This window comes from Phalacrocorax aristotelis, chromosome 6, assembly GCF_949628215.1.
Source record: "Phalacrocorax aristotelis chromosome 6, bGulAri2.1, whole genome shotgun sequence".
Taxonomy (NCBI): Eukaryota; Metazoa; Chordata; class Aves; order Suliformes; family Phalacrocoracidae; genus Phalacrocorax; species Phalacrocorax aristotelis.
Window position 1 is genome coordinate 37,462,287 of NC_134281.1, and position 24,897 is coordinate 37,487,183.

The following is a 24,897-nucleotide window of genomic DNA, read 5'->3' on the forward strand; positions in this document are numbered from 1 at the left end:
AGCGTATCCTTAACCGTACCTGATGGAGCAGAAAGAAAGGACCCTCTAATTAATTAAGTGTGCCCGACCGGAGGAGGTTTAGTCATTTCTGAGTTTCGTTACGAGTCTGCCCAATTACTCCTAACGGCGCCGTCGAGCTGAGGCAGAGGCGGGAATCTAGCGAACAGTATTTTTGGTGTCTCTGGCTCGGACCGAGGCTTTGCCGCTGCACCTGCAGGTGACAACGCTTCGGCCCCCCCGAGGCAGCACCCGGAGGAGGGAGAGGTGCCCGAGGCCTCCCCGCATGGCCGTCCGCAGGGAGCCGGGCCCAGCGCCCCCCGGGGGCTCCCGCAGAGCCCGGCCGCTCCCCGCGGGCGCCAGGAGCTGGGCCGTCCCCAGCCCGGCGGGGACACGGCCACGGCGGGGCACGGCCACGGCGCTTCCGAGGCGTTCGGCGGGGCGGGCGGGCTGGGGTGTCTGTGCCCGGCGCAGGCGGGGGGTACCGCTGGCAGCACGGGCGCCACGGGGGTGCGGAGCGTGGCCAAGGGAGCAGGGGCGACCCTAAACTGAGGCGGCGTGAGTTACCCCGGCAAAATACCTGGACGGGAATAAAGGAACATTTCGTTCAAAGGAAAAAAAGAAAACAGACCTCAGCCAAAAACGAACAAAAACCCCCAAACAAACCCTGAACGTGCCAGTAGAGGGGAAAGGTTATACTGCAACAACAAGAAATAAACTCCTCTCTAGGTGAGATTTTTCACCTCTGTCGACAGCAAGCGTGGCAACCGCCCCCGCCCGGTAGGCGCCCGCCCGTGGCACCTGGCGGGGCAGGGTGTGCGGGAGCACAGCCCCCGCAGAGGGGCGACGCCCGGGCCTCCGCGCCGCCTCCCGCCCTCCTGGCGCTCCGCAAAGCCGCCGTCCCCGCGGCGGGGCCGGCCCGGTGCTCCCGCTCCCCCGCCGGGATCGGGGGGCCGGGGGAAGTAACTTCGCCCGTGTCCCGGAGTAGCCGGGGCACCACGGCGGGAAGGGGGGGGGGATCCCGAGCAAACAGCTCCGTATCCCCGATTGAATCACCTTGTTTATTTTTTCCTGATGGCTTGTTGTGCTAATTGACTTGTTTTCTCCAAGGAAAGCCTCTCTCTCCCTCCTTCCCACCCCCCGATTTTTTTTTTCTGCCTTTTTTTTTTTTGTTAGTTCCCTAGACCGGGAATTCTCTGCAGGAGACCACTGCTTGTGGAGGGATCTACCCGTTTTAAGGGAGATTCCCTCACCCCTTTGAGTCTCGTCGGCTTTATAGCTATTACTCTCTTATTAAAACACACACAGACATACAACACATTGATTTCCATCCAAAAGGGCTAATTACATTACTTACAGTAAATAGCAGCCCTGCTGTCCGGGGTCTAGTGTGCCAACAGAAAAAAAAAAAAAATCCCGGCTTATTTCACTTGATTGACTTCATCTTTGTGTGAAATTTTGGTTTATGAGCTGTATTCTGGCACTCGGAGGAATGTAGCAACATTCAATCTGCAAATAACATTAATTTTAGCTACTTAGGGGGAAAGAGAAGGGAGGAAACTGGCTGCCTGAATCTTGGGTTACATGGAAGAGGTGACTCGAGGAGCCCCTGAGGATGTCTCCGGGATGCTTTGGAGAGGAAGTGGGGGCTGGGGTACTTCTTTCACTAGTCGCCCTCGGGTTCGGTGTGGAGCGTCCCCCAGGGACGGGGAGCGCAGAACTGCCGCCAGGAAGATCCTTCAGTAGGGATCGAGGTGTCAGGAAACAGCCGGCAGCTGTTCCAGGGAAAGGCAAGGAAGAGCGGTGTGGAAAGTAAGTAGGAAAAAGGGAAAAGGAGGGGAGGGGGAGCAGGGGGAGAGAGATTAGCCGGGAAGGAACGCATCGCTCCGGCCCCCTGCACACACTCGCCGCTCGCACCCGCGGCGAGTGCCGGGGGTCCAACGGCGGGAAGGGGCGGGGGTGCCGTGGGGCGGGCGCGGCGGCGGGGCGGGGAGAGCCCCGGTAAGCGCTCGGTCCGCCCGGGGAGCGGGGCGCGGGGCTCGGTCCGGCCGCTCCGTCCCGCCGCGGCTGCCCCACGCGGGCGCTTCTCCTCCCTCTCCCCTTCCCGCGGCTGTGCCGGCTCGGGGGGCGGCGGGACGGAGCGTCCCCCGTGCGGAGCGGAGCGAGGCCCCCGGGCCACCCTGCCCCTCGCCGGGCCCCGCTGCCGCCAACTCCCGGGACTCCGTGTTTGGGGGAGGTAATAAACCCCACCCCACCCACAGCCCCGACCGTGATGTTTGTCACTGCTTGCCCATCACTAGGGGTTGAGAGGAGTATGACAGGTCTTTGTTGTCTGAATAAAAATCAGTGGCAGCTCAAGGGAGAGAACTCCTCCTACTAAATTATCAAAAATGGGCTGGCTTTAGTCTCTTAACAAATTGGACAGAGCTCCGGAAAGCAGCAGTCCCAAATCCAACCTACAGGCACTGGGAACTTTAAAGCAACCAGGGACTGCTGAAAATAGCACTTCTTTTTGCTTTCTTTGTATTCAAAACTATATCCTTTCCCCTCCGATTCTACTGCCCCCGGTCCAAGTCTCTCCGGTCAGGAGCCCCGGCTCTCCAGAACAGTAACAGATCCTTTAGCTCGTTTTTATTATTTTATTTTTAAAATTAATTACTATTACATTTTCTCCCCCTTGTTTGTTTTTCCGCACATCTTCAGGAAGCCCTCGGTGCTTGTGCAAAGAGAAGCTCCTATTGCAACCTCCCTCCCTGCGCTGTGCGCCTCGGTGTAAACATTTTGGATGATCTAAGGACTCTGGGGTCTGTATATGGAAATAGTGGGGTGCAGAGCAGAAGAAAATACTTGTCCTTTCCGTCCCCCAGCCATGCTTTTCCACGGGATCTCCGGAGGCCATATCCAAGGAATCATGGAGGAGATGGAGAGGCGATCCAAGACCGAGTCCCGCCTGGCCAAAGGGGGACAGATGAACGGCCGAGAAACGGTAAGAAAGGAGCTGGCACTCTTTGAAACGGGATCCATGCAAGCACGGACCCGCATCGGGACAGAGCCTGGCTTTGGGGAAGAGAAAGACGCTGCTTCCCCCTGCCCCTTCCCTGCCGCCCCTGGCTTGCAGGGACCCTCCCGAGGCTCCCTGCAAACCATCCCGAATGCCGGGTGCGGAGCTGGCCAGGCTCAGTCACACCTTTGCCTGCTCGGTGCCGTCGCGTGTGCTCCCTGCGGAAAATGCTTTAAACGGTAGCAAGGACGGGGTTTCAGTCCTTAAAGCGAAGCAGCCCTTTGCCCCTGCTCGGCTCTCCGCGGCCGCCCTGCCCCGTCCGAGCAGGCTGCGGCTGGAGTTTCTGAGCGCTGGGTAAAAGTACTTCACTTTTTTTTTTTTTTTTTAATGCACTTCTGGCACCTCCTAAATCAAATCGCAAACCGCGACCGCTCACTTTTCGTAACCATGTTTGGTCTGAAGCGTGGGATCGATACAAAGAGGCCCCGCTCCCTCTGAACGTTATGCCCGCCGAGGGCTTGGCTTAGCAGTAACATCTCCGCTTTTATTAGTCAAAGGACCAAAGTCTTCGTAAATGTACTAACGGATGGCGGAGAAACCGAGCCTCACGCTGCGTTTTGTGCAAAGCGAGATCTCTCTCTCTCCAACTTGTAGGGCTTCCGCCGGGCGCGCACAAGGCTCTGCACACAAAGTAACGGCCTGGAAAACTGCTTTAAGGCTCTGAGCCATAGGGTCCTTCCCCCCTTCTCTTAAATAAACTCCCGCTTTGTTAAATGAGGATTTGCAATGTAAATTCAACTCGCCTTTTCAGTTGCTGAAAAAAAAATAAAAAGAGGGGGGGGTGTTCGAGGGATGCAACTTCAGGTTGGAAAACGAATGCGGCGTTGCCACTGTAAAACAGTTGCGGCTTTAGAACAAGATGTTCGGAATTTTTCTCCCCTGTTAGTTTGTCAGCAAACGCTGCCCCAAGTTTCAAGGCAGAGCTTTTGTCTCCGTCGTCCCTCCGTCTCCCTTTGTCCCGAGCGACACTCCTCGTGGGGAGCAGCTTAATGGGAACTTGCACAAGTTTGCTGACAAAAAGATGCTAGCTTTAGCTGCAACCAGCCTGCGCCACCTTTCCGTCCCCGGCCGGGGCGGTGAGCGTTCGCGCTCGCTCCTCTTTACACCCTTCACCTGTCCCCTTTCTCTTACTTGTGTTTAAATGGCCTGGTTTTCTTTAGAGACGGGGTTTCGGCTGGTTTAAGCAAGGGTGAAAATTCAGCGGAAAATCGGTGCAAGCCTGCACCCTCTAGCCGTGCATTTTTGGTGCAGCAAACATGTATTGTCCTACTTTAAAATGCCGTTCTGGTGGAGCGCTCTAAGGTTAAAACGCCCAAGTAGCGGGGAAGCTACAGACTTCAGCTTCGGGACCTCAGAAAAGAATGGGCTCTGCTTTTCTTACTGGGGCCTAATCAGTTGCCTTCACATATTGAAATAACATTAGATCGTTAGGAGAGGCTTAATGGGATAAACACGAGCGCTGAACGGCGGTAAATACTTTCCTAGCGGGGACGGTCCCGGTTCCCTCTCAAACTTCCCGCCGGAGCAGAGTTGGGTCCCGGCGAGCAGTCTCTTTGTGCAAGCCCCGGGCCCCGCGCAGGACCCCGGCCCCAGCCTGGCCCGCCCGTCTTTCTCTCCCCGTCTCATCCCCTTGCGGTGTGGTTGTTTTGCAGAACATGCCCCCAATGAGCCCCGAGAAGCCTGCTTTGTGTGCTGGTTGTGGAGGGAAGATCTCAGACAGATACTACCTGCTGGCTGTTGACAAACAATGGCACCTCAGGTGTCTTAAGTGCTGTGAATGTAAACTGGCTTTGGAGTCAGAACTCACCTGCTTTGCCAAGGACGGCAGTATTTACTGCAAGGAGGATTACTACAGGTACAGCAATCAGTCCCCATGGGTTCAAAAGCACACCCCCTCACCAGGCATTATGAACCGAAACTCTCTGTTCTTCTCACGGGCTTTCAAAGTTAGCTTTTCTCAGTCAGCGGCTCCTTGATCCTGCAAACGCGTCCCCTCCGAAAAGTCTCGCCCGTTGAAGAGCCGGCCGGGCACACCTGCCGGTGCCCAGGCTGGCAAAGGGCACGGCAGACCCCCGGTCCCCGCTGCTCTGCGGGGTTCCCTCCGTAAACACCAGCGGTAGGCCCCGCAAAGGCTTCCCTCTGCCCGCAGCTCGCCGGTTTGGCCGCGGGCCCCGGGGCGGCGGAGCCCAGGATCCCGCCGCCCCCAGCCCGGCCCCGGGCTCTCCCGCCGGGGTAGGGGGGCGGCCGAGCCCCGGCAGCGGGCCCCGAGTACCCCTGCGGCTCGGCTTTCCCGGGGTTCATCTCCCTGCGGCCCTTCCCGCCTTTACACGAACGCCAGGGGAGAGGGGACCGACACCCCCCCCTCCCCCCAACCCCGTCCGCCCTTCCCCAGGGGCGGCGGGAGGGCCTCTGCGAAAGTCCTCGGCGAACAGGGCATCTTGGCAGAAAGTTCAAGGCCTTTACCCCGGGGACCCCGGGGCCGGTGCTCCCGACAAGCCGGGCACCGACAGCAGGCGGGCCGGGGGCGCGGCCGGCAGCACGGGCCGTCTGGGGCCGGGAGGGCGCGACCCTGGCGGGGACAGGGACCCTGGCCCGGGGGGACGGCTGCCTTTGCCTTTCTGGTTGATGCCCACTTTTCTGTTTCCTTCAGAAGGTTCTCCGTGCAGAGATGTGCCCGCTGCCACCTTGGGATCTCAGCCTCTGAAATGGTCATGAGAGCCAGGGAGTCGGTTTATCACCTGAGCTGCTTCACCTGCACCACCTGCAACAAGACTCTGACCACAGGCGATCACTTTGGCATGAAGGACAACCTGGTTTACTGCAGGGCCCACTTCGAGTCCCTTTTGCAAGGAGAATATCCCCCTCAGCTGAGCTACACCGAGCTGGCAGCCAAGAGCGGAGGGCTGGCCCTGCCTTACTTCAACGGCACAGGCACAGTCCAGAAGGGGAGGCCCAGGAAACGAAAGAGCCCTGCCCTAGGAGTGGACATCGTCAACTACAACTCAGGTGGGAAACGCACGCCGAGCCTCCGAAAAGAGCGTTCTCGGGCTTCCCCTCAGCTAGGCAGTGCGTGAGTAACTCAGCCAGGCCAAATCTTGCTTAACCATTGGAAAATCAAACAAACAGCTCTCTGAGGGTTGGAGCCTTTGCAGGAAAGCGAACAGCAGCCCTCCTCAAAGGCTGTCTTTGCCTATTAATGTCAAACACCCAAACTTAGACACTTCCCAGGGTAAAGACAAGGAAAAAAAAAAAAAACAAACCAGGAAAAGGGGAAAAAATCCAACCCCAAAACCACAGTTTGCTTTCTCTATAGGAACCTCAGCGATACTGCTACCATTATTAGCAAAAAGTACTTTATTAGCAAAAAGCACTTCACCAGTTAGACCTCAAATTAGAAGTGACCAAACAGATCAGAAAAAAAAAAAGTTATAGCATACAGCTCCTACAGTGCCAGTGCAGTATGCACATTACTTAATATAGATACTCAGTTTACAGTAATTAATTCTTCAGGCTAAATAATCCTGGTTTACTGGCACATAAACGATCAAACTGTACAAGAGGCCAACGAATAAACGTTGTTGCCTGTAACTAAGCCCTAACAAATGTAATTAAGAGGAATGGTTTCTGCTCTTTCAACGGTAGGAAAGGAACAAGTGTTGCCCCGTGTTAAATTTCTTCCCTAACTCCAGTCGCTTGAGTCCCCAAACCGTGCCTGAACACACGCTGTTAGGGGCCAGAGGTGAAGGGGTTTCCCATATGATCAAGCAGTTTAAGCGGCACTTCATTAGACGGAAGACGAAAGCAGCGAGGGTAAATCCGAATTAACCAGCTACCAAGTCCGAAAATTATTTTAGCGAAACTTAAGCTCACCATGGACGGTAAGGAGGGAAGAAGGGTCTGGGAAGTAAGAGCGGTGCCAGGTGTTTCCCTGGCAAGCGGGGGGCTCCGGCCCCGGCGTGGGCAGCGGCGGAGCGCTGCGAACCCCGCGGGGGAGCAGGGTCAGGGCCTCCCCTTCCAACAAACGCAAGGCGACAGAAGTGCACGGCTTTCGGCCCGGAGCCCTCTCCCCTCCGCCCAGGTTCAGCTCGCCGCCACTGAGGTCCATAAGCAGCCCCCACCCCCGGCACCCCCCATCCCTCCCCGGCACCTCCTCTGGGGCTGCTGGTGAGACGGGCTTTAGCTGGGAACCGGGGTGCTGTGCAAGGCTATTTCATCTCCTCTGATGCGTAGACCTTGGAGCCAGGGTAATCACTGCGCTAATTGTTCCTTGTTAATTGAAGATGACATTGGAATCCCTGGCTACGGAGCGGTTTCCAATCAATCCTGAAAGCTGCTAAAGAAAAGGGAACCTGTAGCGCAGCCAGGATTCCCTGGGCGCCGGCCCCGGAGGGCGGGTTGGCGGGGCTGCGCCCGCTCCGGGCGACCTCCGAGCCGCACGCCAGCGCCCGACCGCCCCGGGTCCCTCAGCGGAAACGTTGCTAGGGACTATTTATCGTTAGAATTAGGACCAGAAAGCAGGAAAAGACGAAAAGTTGTGGATATGATACAACACCCCTTAAACTTCAGGTCAGGACTCGAGAGACCTTATCTGCCAACGCCGTCGTAGTTTTTGTGTGCTAGTCTTAAAACTCTCCTTCTTTGCAACAACGGGGCATATGAGGTGTGCCACTGACCCCAAATGAGATTAAAAAGCACTACCTGTTATGAAAATCCAGCTCGCTTCACCGAGATCTCACAGAATCCTCCGGGCAACGGGGTGTGGGTGGGGGGAAGCCGCTCTAATCTGATGCCTGGGACTCAGTCTAAACGGCTGCGATGTTTTGATCTGTTAGGGCCGTGATTTTTTTTTTTAAATTATTATCTAGCAATGCTCGGGGTTGACACATGGTCTCGAGAAAATAGTTTGCAGCCAAACCGTGCATCCCGTGCAAACGACTCCAGCCCACTGACCCACTGCGCTCCCGATCCAGAGGGAGGAAAATGAACCTCTAACAGTTACGAAATGAGTTGCAGTAAATGAAATCGCTTCTCGAAAGAAAAAAAAATCTCAATTGGCAGCCGCTTTCCTACATGCACTTTTCGTTCCCTGCCCTGTGATTCAGTAACTGCTCTTGCACGTAATCATTGACAAAGGGCAACCAGTGCACAGAAAATTAAATGCTGGCTACATGACTGCCGCCTTCCGAGGGGGAAGAGGGACGCGGGCAGGACCTGGAGCACGGCCCCCAGGCCCCCCCTCCCCCTGCAGGCCTTTGCCCGGGCGTGGGCCGCGGTACGGGCTGCCCCCTCCATCCCTCCTTCCTTCCCTCCTCCATCCCTCCCTCCTTGGCCGGGGGCCGGAGGGCTGCGGGCGCGGAGCGGCGCGGTTCCCCGTCCCGTCTCGTCCCGTCCCGTCCCCCCGCGGCCCCCCCCGGGTCGGAGAGGAGCCCCGAGGGGTGGGGGCGCAGCCCTGACCCGGCATCAGTCACACCAAGCGCACCGCAGGCGGCTGGCGGCGCTCCGCCTCGGAGCAGGCAACTTCTGAGCGGTGGCAAAAGTTTGCTCGTCAGTCGCTTCTTTGGTGAGAACCACGAACTTAAGGTCCAAGGCGGTACCCTGCCGGAACAGCCGTACCCGGGGAGTCCACACCGATGCGGCAAGCCATTATGGAAAACGAATCCGACCTTTAGGAACGAAACTCTAATTAAGCTAACAACTTCAGCGAGCTGAATGTAAACATATGTGTGCTCGCAAGCGGTCCGGCCGTACCTGGCTCAGATTTGTGGGCTCATTTTGTTTCAGGGGAGCTGAGTGCAGGGCCAGAATGGAAAATCAGATTCTGCTGCCGAGTCTACAACAGCTTTTCTATCCTGTGTTTTGTTTAGTAGTTTAATTTCTGTTTCTCAGCTCCTCGGTTGTAAAGTGAAAACACAACAATAAATAACTCAAAATGTTATGAGGTAAAAGCCATTCATAGTTGCGAGCTGTCTGGAATTAATGTGAAAAATGGAAGAAACTATTCAAAAGTACTTAAAACATTCAAGGCTTTCTCTATATTACCTCTTATATCATAGAATTAATATGTATTTCGAGGGAAACTGTGTTGACTTACAGCCCACAGGATATAGAAATGAGATGGTGAAGAAGATTTCCCTAGGAAAATATTTTGCACAGCTGTTGCTCAAAGAGCTGTTTACTTTATTTCATTATATATATGTGTGTGTGTGTGTGTGTGTGAAAAACTATGAAGAGTTCACTTGAAGAACTCTTGGCAATAAAAAGCAAACTCTTCTAGCTCTTTCCAAAGCAAAATGAAACCCCCCCCATTCCCTCTGCAAAGAAGTGAGCACTGATGTCTTGCCCGATTTTTTGCTTCCCCCCAGTTCCCCAGGCAAGAGTGTAAAACTCTGCCCTGTGATGTGGCCAAACCACATAACGCTGTTTCACCCATGTAAAATAGAGAGTGAGCTAATCATTTCACAAACTAGGATCGTCTGAGGACGCTTGGAGCCCTCTCTCCATTTTCTCTTGAAAATAAAAGCCAAAATAAAGTAGATCGCAGGCGAGAAAAGTAGATCGCAGAAACAAAGGCAGTAAGCAGGACAGAGGAGCCCGAGGAAGTTCCCGTTGCTGCTGCAAACCTAAGCAACCCAAGGAAAACAACACAAACAGCTTGCAAACGTCTGAAGTAAAACCTGAGGACTGAATTCTGGTACTCTGATTTATGTCAGCTCATAAGTTACGGCCCACGTAGTTTGACTGAAGGCAGTGTGATTGCTTGTGAAAACAAGTAGTAAATACGATCCAAATCTGGTCTGAAATTGTATTTAAGGCAACTTTCAACTCCCGGTATTTTCAGAAGTGTCAGCTTACTTTGTTTGAAAGTACAGATATACTTCTTACCAGGACCAGAAGCAAATCTAGCTATAATTAAATATTCACCTGATTTTCTGTCAAAGTGTTGTCTTACCAGCATCTGTTCTTGTTGACTTGTCTTACAATTCAAAAGAGAAAACACCTTCAAGAAGCTTTTATTTTCTCCTGGCTTCAAGTTGCTTTGCCTCTGTTTTTAGCACTGTCAACATCAGCATCTCTGGATTGTGTGCTTTCCCTCTTTCTCCTTTCTCTCGTCTTTTTTTTTATTTTTATTTTTGAGAACTAGGGATCAACTAGACCTAGTAAATAATCCAATAACTATTGGAAAGCAGTTCAAACACTCGAATGAGCAACTAATGAAACTTGGTCTAGTTACAGACATGTTGAAACATTTTTAATTAGCTGTTCTTTAATTAATATCCCTGCTATGATGACGCCATTAATTTTCTCCTATGTGACTGAGCTATCTTTATAAAATGAGACCCTAAAAATTTGTAACCTTTTCTTATTTTTAAAGCTGAAAAGAAAAATATAGATGTTTCTTTTACCTTTTTTTTTTCCAATACTGCCATTCCTTTCCCCAACCTGAAGTAACGATGCCATGGTCCCTGAACAGCTGCAACTCTTGTGTACAATTCACACCCATAAAAGCGTAATTTGAAACAAATTTGTCTTTCACAGACACATTGAATATCCTGAATCAGGGAAAGCCAGGAAGCTCCTTTAAAGTTTGTAGCCACTAGTTGGTTGCTTATCAAAACATCCTAAATCAGTGCCAACTAAGAGCTACTGCTGATTGGGGTTGAGATTGAGCAACTGAATCAAGCCTAGATATGTTTTACAGATGACAGTCTGTAAAGCGCTGTAAACTTTACTAAAGTAAAGAAGACAGTCTTTGAGAAGTTCATATAAACTCCCAGGCAGGGTCCAAAAGTATTTATTTTATCGGGAAAAACCTCCAGATTTTATGCTTTCTTGATGAACTGTCATAACAAACTTTCCTGCTGTACATCTCTTTTTATAGGTGCCTGTGATTTGGGGGAAAAGCTCAGGAACATTCAAAATGCTCGTTTGACCTTTATGCTTCTCTCAAGCTAAGGGTGTTTCAATGAGTGAGATTTCAAAATCTGAATGAGATTTCAAATGACTCTTTGAATGCCCAAAGCAAAACCATCACCACAGGGAAAAGGCTTGTTTGAAATTAAATGCCAAAGGAGAGAGAACTTTCTAAGTCTGCTCTTAGTAGGTACAGGCCCCAGGGACATAGCATGTTTTAAGAATAGGGAAAGGTCATCTGCTGGATCTTTTTTGTCTCATTTAATTACCACTTCTGTAAGTATCCTCACAACGTCTTAGCCCTTCCTTCCTTGCTTGCTCCCTTCCAAACAGTACGTGACTCAACATTTTTTGCTGGATTCATTCATCCTACATGATGCATGGCCACCAACTCCTTGTTTCATTTTGTTTATTGAACAGGTTGTAATGAGAATGAGGCAGATCACCTGGACAGAGACCAGCAGCCTTATCCCCCATCCCAGAAGACAAAGCGCATGCGCACCTCCTTCAAACACCACCAGCTTCGTACCATGAAGTCCTACTTTGCTATCAACCACAACCCAGATGCCAAGGACCTCAAGCAGCTTGCCCAGAAAACAGGCCTGACCAAGAGAGTTCTGCAGGTAAGAAGCCACACCACCGGCTTGACAGAATTTTCCCCTTCCCCTGCCAGTCAATAGTATTTCCCTTACGTGTAACCACCGCAATATATGTAGGAATACTTTTGCTAGGTGTGTCCCTAGTGGGTGTGCAGAGGGTATGGTATTAGATGGCAGGAGTGCCTAATGTATGCCCTACCACCCCGAGGCAGCCAAACACTAAAGTGTGATTTGTAATTAGTTGCATCCTCAACATAAGGAAACTCTCTCCAGAGTCTACCAACCCAGTAGATATCATGGGATGTGTAGTGTCTCTGTGGTGACCTTATTAAGGGTACAGGTAGCAAATCTGCTTGTTCTATACACACTGGGTGAAGCCCTTGGGCTCCCCTGAAGTAGTTAATGTGGCCCCTCAGTGGGCAGATCCCCTGGTATGCGGGAAGCAAGCTTTGACCAATACGATCCTCCAGGACCAGCCGGCTCCCTCTTCCAATGCCCGTTAGGAAACTGGTATCATTAAGGGCCTACGTAGTAAAAAGTCACTTCCCTGTGAAGGACAGCCTAGCAAATTACATTAAAAAAATCCCTATACGGTGTGTGCTAGCTCAGTGAAGTTAAAGTGAGGTGTGCATTATATGCAGAGTGCCAAAAAAGGGCAGCGATAGAGATAGAAGGAGAATCTATTAGCGGCAATACCTTGTCCGTCTTACCTGTCACCTGAAACGTTTTCAGTGCATCTTACAGAACAGAAAGACTAGGTGACCCATATCAACAATCTCTATGGCAGAGATGGTGTAATTAACCCCCTTTCCTCTTCAGTCTTTTAAAATGATCAAGACAAACTTTCAGCCTTGGCAAAATCTGCTCATTCACCCTTTGCCTCAATCTTTATCATGTGTCTTGACCTGAAACCTACCCAACCCAAGAATACACTACATGGCCCCCAAGAAAGTTGCTTTCCTTGGGTGAGTGAGTGAGCAGATTTTTCTTAAGATTGCTCTGAGGTCTGCACACTGGGCTGCAACGTTCCAGCGAGCGCCCGTAGCGCTGGGCCTTTTATGCAGGGTCCCACCTGCGAAAGAGTCAGTACCACCAGTAGGAAGTGAAGTGAAGCTGTATAGTGACTTAGTCGATTTGCCACACAAAAACAAACATCAAAAAATGACTTAAAAGCAAGAACAAAGACAAAAAAAAGCAAAACAAAACAAGCATCGGTAAAGAAATCAATTGGGATTGGTTTGCAGGTTTGGTTTCAAAACGCAAGAGCCAAATTCAGAAGGAACCTTTTGCGGCAGGAGAATGGGGGTGTCGATAAAGCTGATGGCACCTCACTTCCGGCACCGCCCTCAGCAGACAGCGGCGCACTCACTCCACCCGGCACTGCGACCACTTTAACAGACCTGACCAATCCCACTATCACTGTAGTGACATCAGTGACCTCTAACTTGGACAGCCACGAATCCGGGAGCCCCTCACAAACTACCTTAACGAACCTTTTCTAACATTTCAGTTTTTTTTTTTTTAATTCTTACTCTTCTTCTTTATTATTATTATTATAATTATTATTTTTATTATTTTCAAGCCTTTTTTTTTTTAACATAACAAACCCACAAAATATTTGGGAAAATAAACAGCTTGATGTGTAGCATCTGCAGCCACTTGGCAAATGAGTTTGAAGTAATATGTTGCTATAATAAATGAACATTTATTGTGGTAAAGTGTAATCAAATTTTTAAAATTCATCAAATAACTGAAGAGAAGGTTATGAATCATTCTAATAAGTGCCTCTTAAAATTGTATGTTACTTATTTCCAGAACCTTGGAAAAAATAATTACTACTAAAAAAAAAATAAATTATTTTCCCTCCTTGATAACCAGATAAAAATCAGTTTAATTATGGCCAAAAGAATGCTGCTTCAGGACTGTATGTTCACTTACAGCATTTAAGAACCCCAAATTTCATTTTATTTTTATAATGCATCTAAAAGTTTTGTATGATATATTTTTTAAATGTTGAAAAATAAATACAAAATGAATTAAACTAACCATTGGAACAGTCAGACTGCAAGCGCCAGTGCTTTTTTCTAATGCATGAGTCACAAGCCTGACCCCCCCTGAGCACTGGGGAGTCTCACTGGGATAGCTAAACGCTCCTCTGCTACTTCTTCACCCAGCTGGGATGTCCTTGGCCACCACTGAAAGCTGTGCCTGGATGGAAATCTTGGAGAGAGAGACCCAGTGATGAGAGTGCATGTGGGTGAGGCTGGCAGGATCAGGCTGTTGGTCTCCAAATTTGTGTCCTATACTTTAAGGAGGCAAGATCTGTAAAATAACCTCCAGACTGAGCTCACTCCTGCAAGGGTATTATTAAAGTAGTAACAGCAGAATAGTAACCCAAGTGAGGAGTCCTGCTGATCTGAAATATCGCATAGGGAGGGGTTTTAATTTTTGTCTGTCCAGCAGCTCTGTTTTGGAGGTAAAAAAAAATAAGTGGGGTTTGCTACGTGGCCTTGATGCCGTACCATTAAAGCAAGCAGGAGGTTGCCCAGCTACTTTAGTGAGCACAAGAATAATATCTAAGAAGATGTATGCCTGTGTACTATTAAAATGAGTTTTTCGTAAATCATACTTTTTTTTCAGGGAAATGGAAATAAGCAAAATATAATTTATTAAGATGTTTAAGGAAAATATTTCACTACAATTTATTCTTTACTCTTTTGGATTTACTTTAGATGTTTCCTGAGATTGTACCAGACACTTTGTTTAACACACGAACTTAAAATCTTTAGTTCATTAATATCTCTAACATATACTTTAACTTTTTAAACTTTGTATAAAAGAAAAAAATGTTCGCAGAAATCCTTACAGAAGTGGGAATTAATTGACAGTGAATAATTTTAAAGCAGATAAACTCAGAAGCCTTGTGGATGCTGATCTGAATACATTTCTTAGTTTACAATAGCAATCTTTCTTTTTTTTAATTTTATTTAAGCTAAAAGTCTGAATGGTCTGGGCAGTGGTGAATGTTCATTTGTATCCTTTTATTGTAGTTGAACACCAATTAGATTGTGGAGAATCTCAGAAACAAAAACGAACAAAAACCAGTCAAGATCTATGTCTTGCTTTTAGTGGATTGTTAAGAATAACTTTGCACATATACCCCACTTTTTAGACACCATCAAATCTCTTTTTTGGTGGTCAAAGTGGCTATTTAATATATTTTAAAGGTGTCCTTTTTGGCTGTATAAATGTGTGGTTACATATTGACAGTTCACTGCCCACATTAAAGTGCATTATTGTAATTTTTGCTCAGGGTTTTTAGAAAATTAGCACAGAAAAGTAGCTTATTTTTAAAAAAAGATGATGGAAGAGATGCTAACACTGTAATAGAAGAAAGGTGTGTTTGCCGTTATATATTTAGCAAGTATGGTTATCATCTTCTACGGATATTAAATCTTGACTTTTCCTATTTCTATTACCTTATGGGCATTTACCACTAACCAGACCAAACGACCTTGGTAAGGCTGAGATCTTTATTAATACACTTTTACAGGTAAAAATATTGATACTTATAAATTTTGTTCTTTGACAGAACAATATATGGTACTAGAGATCTACTTTATTAAGTAGACTAATTAAAACTCAGTTCTACTATGTGCCTTATGATATACCTTGGGAGTAAGTTTGTGAAAAATCAGGATATATGTGTTGTTTGTTAAATTAACTGTTTTAAGCCCTTTTGACACCTCACTAGTTTTGTACTGTTTTACCTCTTATTTCTGAAACTCTTTTTATGGTGTATCCTGTTAGAGGGGACAAACATGTCATAGAAAGCAGTTGTGCACTCTTTCAGATATAGTTGATAAATCCAATAATCTTATATATTGAGCTTCGTGTTTATAGTACAGTAAGTGGTCTAGCAAAATTGTCCATGTTTCTTTGTTTATTGATAAATGCATTGTATAGAAACTATTTCCCCTAAATATTTATGGACCAAACAATTGTGATATATCCTATTAAATTTGTGTGAATAAACCATTTTGAATCTAAGGAGTTTTATTTCCCATCAGTTTCATTTTGGGTTGTTTGGTTTTTTTTTTTTTTCCTTTTTTTAATTTAAAATCTACACGTACCAGTGTGTCTCTTTGCTTTTACGGTACCTGCGAACAATTGGTATAAAACATGGAAACACGGCCTTTTAAGTATTTTAAAATATGGTTCCTTCTTAGGTTTTCAATTTCTTCATATTCAATGTATATGCTACTGCTGGTGCAATTTAGATTTTAGGCTTTTGACTCCCTTTTTTGGACATGCAAAGTAATGCCCCACTGATTTGATATTGAAACCCTGTCTTAGAGTTCTAAAAAAGCCAGAAAACTAGCAGCTAAAGTAATTGCATGACAAATATAATCTAAATAATATTATGAAATGAATCAAGATTTAATGCTAGGTATATTGAACACAAAATAGAATTGCAGACCCTGAAAAGCCAGGTTGCTCTGTAGTTTAATAAATTGTCACTATGATTTCTTTCAGGGAGAACAAATCATGGGGCATTACAGCCAAACATCCCGACGTTTGAAAATTCCCTAAAGTATTAAAAGAAGGGGAAAAGTTTGATCGGAAATCCACTGCAGTGAAGACAAAGACAATATTAGGTTATGATAATCATACATTTAAAAATCTATTGAGCCAAAAAATAAAAACAAAAGACTTGATGTCATTTCCTGAATGTTAACAAAACATATGTTATTTTATGGTGTCTAATTAACAGAACTGAAGGCTTCAACAAATTGTGTGGTATTAAAAACAAATTTAGAGAAACTGTATAAAACCAGAGCAACCTGGCAGCAACCTACCCAGCCCATATTTGAAGAAAACTTTTCTTTAAAAAAATCACATTTGTCAAGCACAAGTACTTGTAAATTAAAATCTGAGTGCATTCATTCCACTTGCTTGCTAATGTGTACTAGTCATATCTGTTAAATGGATTTTTGTAAATTCAAAGAGAACTTTTCACTCATTCGAGGTCATAGGAATCAAAACCCAGTAATTTTAGTACTATTGTTTCTGAATTCTTTTAATTTTGAACAAGACAAATCTGCATGCACTTTTCCATCTGTCACATATAGTGTACATTTCTGTATGATGAATTTCTCTTTGATGTTTCTTGTATAATAGCTTTCATTAATAAACATTTTATTTGATGCAAACATAGTTAACTTTATGTAAACACGTAGCTAATTGTTCCAACTAATTTAAATTTTCTTTTGAAAAGAAGCGGTACAGTGCAGTTCCAATATGTTATATATATCTAAAACCACAAAGAATGAGGTAGCAATACTGTTGCACAGTGTAAAATTATTTCCTTTGGTGTCAACTTTTTAATTTTTTAACTTCTTGTACAAAACTGACATATTTTAAAAAAATCCCATCAACATTAACAATAAATCAACCCCCAAATTCTTCATCAATATAAGAAAACATAAGCAGTAGAGTATGTAAAACCTTCAATGACTTTTAGAGTACAAGGATATAATTTGTGGACCCCTGAGCTGTTTACATGGTCACTATGCAATGAGCGAGTATGTTACAAAAAGTTGGTCCTAAGACTTCCAGTCCAAATCACAGATGATTTTTACAAGCCAACAAGCAAGTGTAACAATAACCAGTTCTTAGTAATGAGGTTTTTTAACTGTTAAGCAACTATTTGCAGAAAGATTTTTTAAAATATATTCCTATCTAGCTGTATAGCCAAAGCATATGTTAAACAAATTAACATATAAAAGACTTGCCAGAAAATCTTTCATTAAGATGACATTTTTATTATATACTAATGAACCCTGTGTAAACAATGTAACTTTTATGAATGATGGACATTAAATATTTCACTTACGTGTATCCTCAGCATTTTGCATGTTTTCTTAAACTTTTCCAGTTTCTGAATTCTAAAAAGAAAACCATACAATTATTAACAACATAGCACAAAGTTACGTACAGATTACTGCAGCGATCTCTGGAAACCTGTAACCAAGAGTGTTCTAGTGGCAATAAAAAGGTATCATTTATTGGTGGCAATTATGGGAAGCATTGTTTAAACAACAGTTTTATAGTACGTTGTAAAGTTCTATTGAAAAAGGTTAGTATGGTGGACTTAATTCAAATCAGCTTGATCAGAAATTTAAGTATATTGTGAAATTCTTAAACTGAGCCTTATGCGTATTTATTACTGCAGAAAGTAAGTAAATGTAGGAAAGCAATTATTCCTGTCATAGCCATAATGTGGTTTCCCCCTGTTGTCCATAGGAAAATATTACAAACAATTATTCAAATCAGCAAAGGACTTGGTGGTGTTTAGGGCCAAGAAAAAACCTATGTACTATAATTTTTCTTTTGTAAATCACTGCATTCTTTAATAAGTTGGATTCCTTCTCCCCCTGATTTAGTACTTACAGGCATATTTCTTGTCTAAATTATTGCCAGTATGCTGCTTTTTTCATCTGACTTAAATTAGAAAAATAAATTAATTAAATGTTCCTGGTGAAATACTAGCGCCATTGAAGTCAATGGCAAAATCATCACTGATTAAAGTAAAACAAGGACAATTTTATTTCTCTGTGTCTGATTAGAAACATTAAGGTTTGATTTTTTTTTTTAACAACACTCTTCTTTGTTTGGAGATAATCCTGCACATAGTGCCCTGATTGACCTGACTTGTTGCATTAACCAATTATCTTTTTTGAAAGATAAAGATGTCTCCTACATTAAGAGAGTAAACATGTTGAAAGAGCAGCATTATGTGAGAAAGAAAAGAAAGGAATAATTTCAGACAAGATTTGGGAGAATGAAAGACAAGTTAAGGTCTTCAGGATTGTCACAAGTGAGAAATGTGTTTGGGGTCCTTCTAGTAGATACATATCCATGTTGAGATGCAGCATTTCTCTGTCCTCCTCTTCTTGAAAAAAGAAGTCAGATTGTGCAGTCCTAGAACATCTTACTCAGAATTACTCACCAGAGAAATGGCTTGCAGGACCAGGTCAAATGACAGAAGGCTGACACTGCGGCCTACTGAAATTGGTGAACATTCTTTCTCCGATTCTGTGGGCTTTGAGCCAGGAGCTGAATGAACATGGAGATTAAATTACTCTCTTGTCTCTAAAGAAAGCATAACCTTCAGAATGAGACAGAATATATAGGACAGCCATGCTGCTCTGTGCTTTGGACTTCATTCTTCAGAGCTGCTAATCCAAGCACCTGGCACATGCATTAAATTGACTTCAAAATATTTCTTCCTCCTTCACCCAAATACAGGACACAAATTATACTACTGGAATTTCCAGAAGCTACTGTAGTGTTGGAGACTTTATTCAGTTATTCTGCAATGTTGAACAATTCTTCTGCACTTCTCACTTGACACAGACTTATCTCGACATATACCTATATACATATCCTTGTCTTGCCTTCAGATAACCAGTACTTTCATATTTATTTAAGTCATTCAAATGTAAAGGAAGCAACTCTCTATGATTACATGTTCTAGCAAAGGCAGTTGTCATAATTCTTGTTCTGATACTCCTCTACAGCAAAAAATTTTTTGTGGAGTAGTTTTTATGTTATGAATTTGTACTTTTGTCTGTTATTTTTCTTTTCGTAGCTTTGGACCCAAAAAAATGTAGTGCTTGAAACATCTAAGTGCATAGATTATTGAATTCCTGGCATGCATGTTACTGTAAAAGTACTCTCCTCTACAAATTGATTTTATCATAGCAAATGATATCAAATACACTCAATCCTAATTTTAACTACTTTGATTAACATTAGTAATGATAGCTTTTTAGCTGCACTCATTTCTGGCTCAAGTGTGCTTCTTTTTCTTTGGAAATGGGATTGTGAGCAAGCACCCTTTGAAATTTCTGGTATTTGCTACTGCTAGGAACAGAGGGCTAGACTGAAGGTCTGATGTAGCTTGACAAAAATCAGTGTTATTTTCCAGTTTGTCCTCTTTTCAAATTGGACTTTAGCAGAGGATAAAAATGCTGTCATTAATTATTTTACTGCTAGAAAATAAAAGTTATATATGCTTCCCTTTTGCACTTCAGTTACACACTTCAAATTCCTGAGTCTGAACAGATGCACGGTGTTTTGAATCTGTGAGACTGCTGAATATAGCAAATAAATAATGAAAATAACAAGCTAAGAAATGGTTATCAGACTGCAAATATAAGCAATCACTGGGAGAGATTTTATCATCCTATTTACCATCCTATGAATCCTTATTTCACCATTTTCCTTGAGGAATTACATGATCAAGTAGGTTGGTGTTGCCACATGCATCTTGATCCCACAACTGAGAGGCAATACAGAGCCATCTGCAACAAGAATTTTTCAAGAATCTAGCAAAATAACAAAATGTTGGACAATATAATAAAATCAGTAAAATAAAATGCAACATCAGGAAAGCTGAGAACACTGGTTACTATTATATCTTAAGACATAAACATATACAGGCTCATGATTTCTGTTTAATTCATAAAGGATAATCAGCTTTACCAAACAAATACATATCTCATCACAACAAGGAGCCATGCACGTAGTGTCGGTAGGGACAGTAAGATAAGTTTAGAAAGGAACCAACCTGTCAGCTTAGAGGTGAATATTATTTCATCTCCAAAGATACTTGCATAATTACTGCTTGGGCTGCAGCCGCAAGTGTTAGACAATACCTCTCATTTTCTTTTCTGGCTGTCCAGCAGAGTATTTTTTTGCTTTATAAGAAAAAGTGGTCTACAGAAAAGAAAGTTAAATGGATACTGTAAAGTGCATCAATGGGATTGTGTGCCTTTTATGTGCCTGCTAGCACATTTGATATAAATGCTGCTGCATTGAGGCTCTGAATATCAGCCTTAAGGAAGCTACTGCTTTCTTTCTGCTTTTTGACTGAAAATGCTTTGCTTTTTGTATGCGAGGTTACATAGACAAGCCGTAACTGTGTCAGCTGAAGTAATATCCTACCCCATTTTGTCAAAACTCTTCTTAATAATCAAACCCTTAGACAGATATGTTTTTTGTGAATATGGCTGGAGCAAATTAAGAAGTTAGAGCTGCTGCTGTTCATTACAGGCTATTAGAAATAGTTTATCTGCCCACGACTGCTTTCCACATGCAGCAATGTTAGAACTGTCCTGAGTAAATCCATTTCTTCTGCTATTTAACCTGTAACAGAGCACTAACATTACAGTAAATACATAGTAATCAGTGGTTCAAAACACTAATTTTAATCCACTGCTGTTGTTGTGGATGGACCCAAATCGAGAAGCTCTCCAAATCACAATTTACCATTAAGACAGTAGCATTATACAGACTATAGAGGTTATATAGAGTATGTGACTTGGAGTGCTCAGATCTATTAAAAATAACATCTAGATCCTGAGATATAGAGATCTAGGGAAAACCATCTTTTTCAGAAACATGCTCGCCAAAAACTAGTTTCCAAAGACCTCCCTCTTCAGCTTCTGAAGAATTTTGCCATTAAATTAAATAACATTTCATTACAAAAATCTCTTACTTCAAGACAGCTGAACCCTCCAGTTTATTTTATTAGTTTTTTCCAGTGTCTTTCAACATTTGTGTTTCCTCTGTATCATTTTTGCCCGTGTAAAGCCAATCCGTGCCAGATCGCGCAGACAGTCTTACCAGCACAGCGTGCATTTGTTTATGAGATCCTTCACCAGGTACAAATCCTAGGGCTGAACCTATTTTACTCCCAGCTTCTTTCCTCAAGCAACTTTTATTCCTTTTACTAATTCTCGGACCTACCTAGTCTAGGTGGCACCAGTGAAGAGGCCTGTGGGGCCGAGGGCACTGACAGGCCCTGACCAGCCCCACCTGGGTGCCCATGGCACCATTTAACCTCGGCCCTGAGAACCCCTTCCTGCCCCAGCTGTGCTGTACCTCAGCCTGCCTTTGGGCCTGCCTCCAGCAGCGTTGCTGTGTGTCTCAGCTTCATCCCTAGGCTGCCCATGGACCTGGAGCAGTGTGGGCTTTTGGTGAGAAAAGGAATACTTTATGATTTGGTCAATTTTTTTTGAGGTGGTGGCTTCTACAGGGCCTGAGGGCACCTTCTATCCTGTCTGTATCTGACCTTCTGACAGCCTGAAACTGCTTTTTGGGAGGGGAAGGTGTATTCCTGAGGGCCTTGGGTAGAGGAAGGGATGAAACCTCTGTGCTGGCACTTGGACCAAATGTGCTCTGGCTTCAGAGCTGCTAGGTGAAAAAACCAAACAACTTACATTTATGTGTACTGAGCCTGACTTGTGATGGTGTGCTGCAGGAATTCTGTAAGGCTGCTAGCCTTGCACTGTCCTATGCAACATGTTGCAATGCTAATGGGCAGCAGGACCCTGACAAGAAAAACTAATTTAAGCTCCTTTTTCTATTTCCAACTTGCATCCATATACTATAATCCTGGTTGTGGAAATATTTATGCATGTCAGTAACTTCCTTATCCTGTGTGATACCACTCAAATGTATTTAAATAGAATTATTTGCAGTGCTGAACTTAACTGGAGTCATAAACCAATAAAATCAAGAGTATAATGTATAAATTATACCAACTCTGTTTCCTTCTAAAAGATTTTAAAGATTTTCAGGTATGTTAGTAAAGTACTAGTGAAATATCCCTATAGCTGCAAATTTTGCCTTGTTTGTTGTCAGTTGCTTATATTTGCTTAGGAAGTAGCATTAGAATGAGTGGAAATAGTTGGATTAATGGTCAAAGGATGAAACTATAATTTGGACATTTTGCAAATATGTCCTTGCCATATATGAAATACATTCTGCACATATGTTATTATTTTGCTGACTGGCATGGAATGAAAAGGCCTACTTTTGGTATTTCAGGTTACAACAGATGTTATTTCTTCTGTGCTTCCAAATTATGATACTTAATATTCAGCACAACTTTAAAGTAGCTATATGAGAGACAGAGATAGCGATAAAGCATGCCCAGATTTTGGTTTTTACTGCCAACGTATAAATACAAAGCACTGGTGTTTTTAGTTTGTGTCTGAGCCATGAAAATGATAAGCAAGAACCAGCCCCGGCAGCTTTTAGAAAGCCATGGAAAAAAGTTGTTTCAAATTCAAGCCAATAATTCTGGATTTTTTTTTTTTTTGATCCTGATTTCCTTGCTCACAAGTGAAAGGTGTTTCATGTTCCTTCCATTTAGGTAAAAACATTCAGGCAACCCAAAGCCTGAAGAGGAAAGGACAGCAGAGTCCAGCAATGCTTTCACAGCTATGCTAACAGTATTTAAAATCCAGTTCTGCCCTCCACACGCAGTTCTACATGGTCACCTCAGTAGGAGAATAGTTTGCCCAGAGCATAAATCCCCTTGTGTGATGACTGTCAATTGACTCTGACTGTAAAATGCAGTGAGAGCAAACGTGGTGGTGGTAACACATGCCAGTATCCGCATCACTGCTCCTCTACTTGCTGCTGACGCTGACATGTGTCATAACGGAGGCTGCCATTTCCTCTCTGGCTAATAGGGGAGTATGTCCTGGGGTGGTTCTTCACCTGTAGTGCTAATGGCAGCCCTGTTCAGAGAGGTTTCTTTTCAGATCTTCCCAGAGGGTGTTGTTTTTTCTCTGTCCTGACTAACACTGGATAACTGACCAGTTACCAGTCTCAAAAGGCAGAATACTGCTATGGCCATACGCGATATCATTTTGTAATGTTCTGTTTGCACTGTGCCATGTACAGATGAAATTCAGAATGTGTGGTCTGAATCCTCTGCAAACATAGGCTGGCCCTAATTCAAGGTAAACTTTAATCCTCTATTATTTAATATCAAGATGAAGAATAGCAGTAGGAGACTGAGTGGGCAAATATTGATATCTTCCCCAGAAGGAAGTGCTATGTGCTGTACGTTTGAATTCAAACAATGGTATGTGATGAACTGAAGAGTTCATGGGATCAGCTCTTTAGAAGATAGTGTTGTCCAGTGGGCAAATTCCTTTGTGGTGAATGTCAGCTAACTGTGACCTTATACATACCACTGCCACTCGCTGTCTTTAATCAAGTTAGGCAATGATTACACTTGAGCAACTCTCAAGACAAGCAGGCCTCTAGATTCCAAACTGCAGAGTCTCTGTGATTCTCAATCACATACCCTGATTTTTCACTACATCTTCTTAGAAAGGGAACTAGGATCATAGGTGAGTGTTTAGTTACACATATGGAGCAAATTATTGGAATTAATCAATATTTGCAGTGACCCTCAAGTTCAGTACCCTGTTAAAATGAGTGCAGCAGGCATTAACCACGTGTCTATATATTGTCCTTAAGAGCAAGGGATGGTGGCAGCACTCCCACTGATCCTGGAGAACCCTTCCCTGCATGTAGGTATTTCTGTGCTACTGCTGCAGTACATGTATTATCATTAGTGAAAGTGAAATCCAGTATGTAGCACTGGGAAATAGGAATTCAAAGTTTCTTAACAATGCTTAGTATGATGACAAATACAACACATACATAAAATTTAGACTACTATGTGATTTGTTCCCTGTGCACTGATTGCACTATTGTTTTCTAATGGACTTACAAGTACAGAACACTCACTATGAACACTCTGCAGTAAACAAGGGTGGTAGGCTGATACACCATTATGACATACGAACTCTATCTAAATAGCATCTTCTTTCTTCAGAGACTTTCTGCTGCAGCTCTGAATCTTGAAACACTTTTTCGTATTTTACCTCTGCCTGTAACTGTATCACTTCAGTGAAGTTTTGCCCAAATTCACACTGGAACTGTGAACAGGATCAAAGTCTGTGGTGTAATTAAACCCATCCCACTCACAAGAATTCAATCTCTCTTCCGAAAGCTACTTAATATATATATAAAATGAGTTTGATAGTGTCATCTGTTTCCCATTATCTATGCTTTGAGACTTATATATGAGGAAGCATTAAGTAAAACATTTTTATTAGAGGCTTTTAAACTGCATAAGAAAATGGAGAAAGTATTCAATGAGTAGGGCAGTAGGTTAAGTGAACTAGCTGTACCCAAGGTAGCATTTGCACCCTAGATCATATGGTGTGATAGTCAGGCTGCACAATTTCAGATTTGTCCAGCAATGACTGGTGATAAGTTAAACTTTAATTTTGTAGCCAAAGATGACAGATTCACTCCAGAGTCTAAACCCTGGGCCCTGTGACTGTCAGCTATTCTCTCTGAAGGTTTGCTTTCTCCAAAATTCTTTCTAAAGATGCTGTTGATCGCTATTTCTACAAAATGACTCTGCAAATGTGTGACAGTATGATTGCA

At 44.4% G+C, this 24,897-nt stretch overlaps 1 protein-coding gene across 1 annotated transcript; it reads left to right on the forward strand.

Annotated features, from left to right (window-relative positions):
* The first annotated feature begins 1,005 nt into the window (after positions 1-1,005).
* LHX9 (LIM homeobox 9) lies at positions 1,006-16,067 on the forward strand. The gene is given in 7 exon segments (XM_075097223.1): positions 1,006-1,699; positions 1,702-1,809; positions 2,865-2,983; positions 4,711-4,913; positions 5,709-6,064; positions 11,390-11,592; positions 12,813-16,067. Coding segments are annotated over 7 exon segments (1,365 nt in total). The 5' UTR covers positions 1,006-1,581; the 3' UTR covers positions 13,071-16,067.
* The last annotated feature ends 8,830 nt before the right edge of the window (positions 16,068-24,897 follow it).